At 22.7% G+C, this 7,104-nt stretch overlaps 4 protein-coding genes across 4 annotated transcripts; 2 read left to right on the top strand and 2 right to left on the bottom strand.

The window, feature by feature from the left end:
- Positions 1-246: 246 nt before the first annotated feature.
- On the bottom strand, positions 247-2,175 carry ENU1_142940 (hypothetical protein; the record flags this gene model as incomplete). The annotated part of the gene is made up of 1 exon (XM_008860385.1): positions 247-2,175. One exon carries the CDS (start codon positions 2,173-2,175, stop codon positions 247-249), a length of 1,929 nt encoding a protein of 642 aa, XP_008858607.1.
- Positions 2,176-2,486: 311 nt separating this feature from the next.
- Positions 2,487-3,857, top strand: ENU1_142930 (polynucleotide adenylyltransferase; the record flags this gene model as incomplete). Its single annotated transcript, XM_008860384.1, has 1 exon — positions 2,487-3,857. The coding sequence occupies one exon, from the start codon at positions 2,487-2,489 to the stop codon at positions 3,855-3,857; it is 1,371 nt and encodes a 456-aa protein (XP_008858606.1).
- Positions 3,858-4,022: 165 nt separating this feature from the next.
- On the top strand, positions 4,023-4,379 carry ENU1_142920 (defender against cell death protein, putative; the record flags this gene model as incomplete). Its single annotated transcript, XM_008860383.1, has 1 exon — positions 4,023-4,379. One exon carries the CDS (start codon positions 4,023-4,025, stop codon positions 4,377-4,379), a length of 357 nt encoding a protein of 118 aa, XP_008858605.1.
- Positions 4,380-4,510: 131 nt separating this feature from the next.
- ENU1_142910 (tubulin interacting protein, putative) lies at positions 4,511-6,507 on the bottom strand (the record flags this gene model as incomplete). Its single annotated transcript, XM_008860382.1, has 1 exon — positions 4,511-6,507. Exon 1 carries the CDS (start codon positions 6,455-6,457, stop codon positions 4,511-4,513), a length of 1,947 nt encoding a protein of 648 aa, XP_008858604.1. The 5' UTR covers positions 6,458-6,507.
- Positions 6,508-7,104: the final 597 nt, after the last annotated feature.

The raw sequence follows: 7,104 nt of genomic DNA, 5'->3' as shown, positions 1-7,104 counted from the left end.
GTGTTTCAGACGTGCCACCTTCGATCTCCATGTTGAATAAAACGTAAATAAAAATAAGAATATATTTTATCAAAGTCTTTAGTACTTCTTAAGAGAATAAACAAAAAGAAGAAATTTACAACTTTATTAAATCCAAAGGGAGAATGAAAAAAATACGAATAGACATTTGATTAGTTAAACATTAAATTAAAGAATTGAGATAAAAAAATATAAAGTAAAAATAAAAAACTATATTATGCAATTATATTATTGTGGAGTAGGGAGATTGTCAAATACCCTAACAGCATCAACACAACTATCTGATTGACCAAATTCATTTTCTACTCTTATTGTAACAATTCCAACAGTTAAAGGTGGTAATATAATAATAATTTTAGTAGGAGATTTTGAAAGAACTTTTTTATCATCTACTTTCTTATTTCTAACAAATACAATTGGTTGATTACCAAAATTTTTTCCTTTTATTGTTAATTGTCCTCCTTTAGTAGAAAACGCACTTGGAGATAAACTTAATATTTCCATTTTAATATCCATTGAGTCAATGTCTAATATTTCAAAATCATCTAAGTCATTAATGGATTTCCATCCATTAGTGTTTGTATTAATATTAAATTCCTGTATTGAACTTTGATCATCTTGAATTTTTGGAAAATTATTTTCTTTTTTTTGTTCTTCAACTTGTTGGTCAGGTTTTTTAACAAAAAGAATTTCTTCATCTCCATCATCTTCCTCACTACTTTCATCATCTTCAGTACTTTCTTCTTTTTTGTCATTAACATTATTTTCATCATTTGATTCACTTGAACAATCTTCAAATACAAATAATTTCTTTTTTTCGTCTTGTTGTTTAAATTCATTGTCTTTTATTTCTTTTTTATTTTCATCTTCCAAAGATTCAATCATATTATTATTTAAATTATTTGAGAGATTAACTTTTGATTTAATAGAAGGAAGAGAAAGTTCATTTTGAGTATCATCATTTTGTTTAAACTTTTTGAAGAAATTAGTTTTAACCCAGTTAAAACTGTCTTTATTGTCAAGAGATTTTAATTGAGTTTGAACATTCAAATTATTATTAATATTAACAGAAGATAGTTTAGAAGAAGAAGAAGAATTAATATTATTTAAAGACAAAGAAGAATGTTTAATGTTATCATAAAAAATAGTATTAAAGAGTTGAACATTTCCATATTTTGTAATGAATTGAATATTAATATCAGGTTTAGAAGTTGTTTGTTTAGGAATTTGAAGATAAATAAAGTTTTTATAAAAAGTAGGAATTGAATCGATTCCATTAATAATAACTTTCATTGCAGGATCAATATTTTCTGCAATAATTTTAAGAACACCACCATTAGATGAAATAACAGTATTTTCTAATTCAATAATTTCAAATTGTTTATTTCTATCTTTAATTTCTTCTAATTTTTTTTCATCAATTTCGATTTCTTTAGAAAATAATTGAGCAAAAGTAATTGCTTTAAGAACTTTTTCTTTATTAAACATTGACCAAATATAAAACAAATTTTGTATAATTCTTTTTTCTGCTTCTGATTTACTTATAAAATTTTTCATCAATTCTTTTAATTCATTTACTTTTTTTAAAACAATTTGAAATTCTCTTAATCTTTCTTTACATTCTTTTAAAAAATTTTCATCATTTAATCCTTCTACTCCTTCAAATGCTTTCATTGTTCTAAATGTTTCATCAAATAATAATAATGTTTTTGTTACTTTTAAATGTATTAAAACTACTTCTTTATCTTCTCCTTCTTTAATTTTTTGTTCAAACCAATTCGTTTGTTCCATTCGTTCAAAACATTCTGAACATAACATACATAATGTAATATCATAATTCCCATTATCAATTGTATAAGTTCGTCTACAATTTGAACAAATATATATTCCACATGCACAACATGTTATTCCTCCAATAACTGTTCCTCCACAATTACCACACGTTTGAACTGAAAAACTCCATTCACTTTTTTGTGGTATTTGTTTTGTTGTAATTATTTGTTTAATTATTCCACTTATCTTTTCTGTTCGTTGATGTTCAACTGTTCTATACCCATTCCTTGCATTAACAAATTGACTTGAAAAGTCTCGTTGTGGAAGTGTTAATATTGTTCGTTTCTGTGTGATAAAGTGAAATTCTCTTTTAGGTTCTTCCATTGTAATTATTTTAAGTTCATATTATTTTTTTTAAATCATTCTTTTCTAAAAAATCTTTTTAAGACTCTTTCAAATAAATTTTTATTAAAAATAATAATTGATTTATCTACTATTTTCTATTATACGTAATTAAAACAACCTAAAGCAAATACCAAATGACTTTAAAATTTATTTTGATGCCAAAATGCCTCTTTCTAAAAAATGAAATGAAAATAAAAATTCTATATCAAAATATTAAATATAACAAAAAAATTAAAAAAAAAACAAAAAGAAAAACAGAAAAACAAACAATAAAATATAAAAGATAAAACATGGGAGAAGAAGAACAATTTAATGAATTTTTTCAACGACTTATTGAAATCAATTCAAATGAATCTTTTCAAAAATATAAGAAAGTAATTAAAACAGAAAAAGAAAGTATTGAAAGTAATTATTTAAAAAATAATATGAGAAGAATACCTATTGAAGGAATTATTAAAGAATTGAATAAAATAATTAAAATAGAAGGAGAAATTGTTCCATATGGATCATCATATTTTGATTTTTTTGATGGGAAATCAGATATTGATATAACAATATTAACAACTGACAAACCTAAGTTATTTAAATACAATCAAAATGATAATAATGATGAAATAATTAAACAATATTATAATATAAATAAAAATAATAATATTTCAATTATTTATCAATTATTTAAAATATTAAATAATACTTCAAACGATTTAAATAAAAATATTACAAATATTCAAATAATAGACAAAGCATTAGTTCCTATTATTAATTGTAAAATAAAAGGATATGAAATTGATATTTCAATTAATAATTATGAAGGTTGGTATAACAGTGAATTAATTAAAACTTATTATTCAATTCATCCAAAAATTAGAAGTTTCATTTATTTTATTAAACAATTTCATAAAGAAAATAAATTAATTAATCCAAAAAATGGAATGTTTAATAGTTTTACAATTATATTATTAGTTATTAATTTTCTTATTCAAAATGATTATTTACCTGAATTACAAAATGAAAATGATATAAAAAAAGAATGTACAAAACAACATATAATTCATAAATATTCATCTTTATGTGATAAACAAAATGTAATATGGTATGATTGTTATTATTGCTTTTCTAAATATAGATTCATTTGGGACTCTATTTCTTTAAAGAATCTTTTCATCCATTTTCTTCACTTTTATATTTCTTTTGATTATTCACAATTAATTTCTATTAATCCTTCTTTCTTTAAATCAAATAATTCTTTTCTTTTCAATTCTAATTTATCTATAATATCTCCTTTCCTTCCTTTCTTAAATTTAACTAGAAGATTTGACAGTCAATTAATTCAATTACAAAATTGTTATCTTTCATTCTATCAAAAACAAATTCATATAAATTCTTCTTCTGTTTTTGCTGCTTCATTTAATAATACAATTCATTCAGTTCTTAAAGAATTAAAAAAATATAATCCATCAATTATTATTTCTTATTATATAAAACAGTCAATTGGTGGAATTGTTTTTATTCAATTATCTTCTCCAGAAAATTATATTCAATTAAAATTAGACTCTTTAACTCATAAATTAAATTCTATTTCTTTTATTCTTCCATTTGATTCAAAGATTATTACTTATAATCCTCATTCAACAATAGCAATAAAATATATTCCAAAGTAATTAATATTTTATTTCTATATTTCTGTGTTTCTTTTTCATCTTTTTCTTTTTTAGACTCTTTCTATTTTTATCTTCTAAAAAAATTATTTTTTAAAAATTTTAAATTTAAAAAAATTATAAAAAACAAAAAATTGAAACTGAAAAAAAATACAAAAAATAAATCAAATGAGTAAAAAAGGAACTACTCATATAGAAAAGAAAGGAGAAGAACAAGAAGAGTCTTTTATTAAAGTATTATTAACAAGCTATTCTAAAGAAACTCCTTCTCGATTAAAGATGATTGATTGTTTCCTTATTTATCAATTAATAACAGCTGCACTTGTATTAGTTTATGGATTTTTCTTCTGTCATAATCCATTAAATGCTTTTCTTGCTGCATTATTTTCATGTGCAGGTATGTTTGTCTTTACAATGTCTCTAAGGCTTCATGAAAGTGAAGAAGGTTCATCTAAAAAATACTTCGTTGAATATGTGTTTTGTGTGATTCTTTTACAACTTTCTGTTGCCAATTTCCTTGGGTAATTTATCACTTTTCTTTCTCCTCCATTTTACTATTCTTTAATAATTTTTTTACTATTATTTATAGTTTTATTATACAAATAGTTTTTTTTTTTGTGAAAATTAAAAAAATTAAACTATTTTAAAACTATTAATTAAACCATTTCATCCATTGCAACAATTTCAGAAATTTCAGGTGGATTATAACGTTCTGGATTAAGTCTTCGTAATAAGAAACGGGTTTGTTTATTATCAGCAGAAGCTATTGCCATTATAAATTGATTATAATAAGCTTTATAATTATCTAATTCAAGATTAACACGATCTTCCATTTCTTTTAAAGTCGATAAAAATTGAGAAATGTGTTGTTTATTAAATTGTTGACGATAAATTTCATCAGAAATGATAGCAATAAATGCATTTAATTTTTCTACAGCATTAGAAATAAATCCAATGATAGAATTTAAAATAGTATTTACTTTATCATTACTTATATATAATACTTTACATATTTCTTCGACATATGCTCCATGAATAGATGATAATCCATAAAGATCTACAGCAGATTTCCATGCATCTTCAAAATGAACATAACATTCTTTCATATGTACATACGCATATTCTTCTAAAGCATCCATAAATTTTGCACATTCTCCAAATTTAATTCTAAAATGATGTAAAAATAATGGAAGTCCATTTATTTGAGAAGCCAAAATAAAAAATGGAAACATATTACGATATGCTTTATCAATAGAAATTGACATACATTTAATTTTCCAAAGAAACTTAAAAATTTCATTATATTTTTGAATATGGTTATCAGTAATAATTAATTGTAATGGTTCAGGAAGTTCATAATGAAGTAAAATATCTGTTTCTATTTGATTAACTTCTTGACCTTTACATATACAATGAAGACGTTCAGGGATTGTATTTGTCACAGCTAATGCTGCATGAAAATATGAATTTAAATCAACTTGACTTAATGGACCGTTAACTAAAGCTTGAGACAAAGAGTCAATAAATGTATTTGCAAAATCTCCTCTAAAGAGTAATATATATTGTTTAATATTTTGAGTATGTATTAATGGTGTATATTTTTCTGTTAATAATTTTACTGCTTTTTGGTGTGCCAATGTATTTAAAGAATGAATTAATGATGGTAAAGTTGATGATGAAATAGTGAATTCATTTTTATTTGATTCAATTATTGAAATTAAATCAGAAATATCTTCACCTTCTTTTTGTAAGAAAGTAGTTGCTTCACCAACAAATTTAATATCATTTTTATAAGAATTAAGAAAAGAAGGAACTAATTGATTTTGTAAATAAGTTGTTTCAAGTAATGATGGTGTAGATTTTAATGTTAAGAAAAAGTCATGAAAAGGGTCATTAAAAGTTCCTTGAAGAACCCAATCATATATCATATTATAAATTGGTATTGTACCATTCTGTAACATTCTTATACATATCTTTTTTCTTGTTTGATATGGAGAATGTGTTTGTTCATCAAGGTATGTTAATAATTGACCTCCTTTAACTAACATACATTGATCTATAATATCAGTTAATGTAATGATAATATCTTTACACCATAATCCATGACGATACATATCAAGAATTGTAATCATTTCAGAATGATGTAACTCTGAATCAATGTGTGCAATGTATTGATAATATTCACTAATAATATCATTCGCTGTACAACATACTGAACGTTGTACAAAACTTTGTGGATTAAAAAAAACTCTTTTGTTATTCAATTTAATTAATAATTTTGATACTTCAGAAAGTAATGGAACAACCTCTTGTGTTAATGGAGGAAATTTATTATTTTTTAATAAATGTAATGGTGGAATTCCTTGTAACATAAAAATCATATCTTGTAATGTTTGTTCTTCAGTTACTTCAATACCTTCATCTTGAACCTCTTCAATAATATTATCAGCCATTTTAAATACAGCATTTTCTTTAATATTACTATATTTATCAATTTCAATACTTTCATGTTCTTCATTTTCATTATCTTCTTTTGTTTTCTCTTCATTTTCATTAGGTTCAAGCTGAATAGAAGATATTTGTAAGTCTTTATCACTTTCCATTTTCTTACTATTTTTATTAGTTTTTTTTTCTATTTTTTTTTATTTTCTTTCATTCTTTATAATTTAAACAATTCTTTTGTATTATTGTAGTATTCTCTTTACTCTTTTCATGAATAAGATAAGATATAATCTACTTAAATAAAACTTTTCTTTACTTTAAATAACCTCTTTAAAAATTTCTTCAAATTTAAGAATAAGCTTCACTTGATATAATATTTTTTTCAATGATAATTTAACTCTCCTTTAATTTTATTTGAATAAACTAGATTTTGTAATAATTATTTTTCTTGTTAATAATGACAAAATGTCTGGTTTTTATTTAATGAATTTTTTCTTTTATTCTGTTTTTGAATTGATAATACATAACTCTTTAATTTTTACTTTGTCAAATACCATTACATTATTATTTTTTGTGTGTTGTTAAACTTTTTGACTACTCATCATACTTATTATAATCGTCTACCTTTAGTTTATTGTGAACACAATATACATCCCTCTCTTTTCCATTAAGTTTTATTGAAAAAAATCGTAGATGTTTCTTTAAACAAAACAAATTTAAAATTTGTTGGTGGGTTTATTTATCAAATATAGTTAGAAAGGGACTACCGAATCAGAACATAACTTCCTTTTGTGACTAGAAAAAAAAA

The sequence above is a fragment of the Entamoeba nuttalli genome (genome assembly GCF_000257125.1).
Source record: "Entamoeba nuttalli P19 unplaced genomic scaffold asmbl_5924, whole genome shotgun sequence".
Classification (NCBI taxonomy): domain Eukaryota; phylum Evosea; order Mastigamoebida; family Endamoebidae; genus Entamoeba; species Entamoeba nuttalli.
This window is presented reverse-complemented; position numbering and strand designations above follow the sequence as displayed.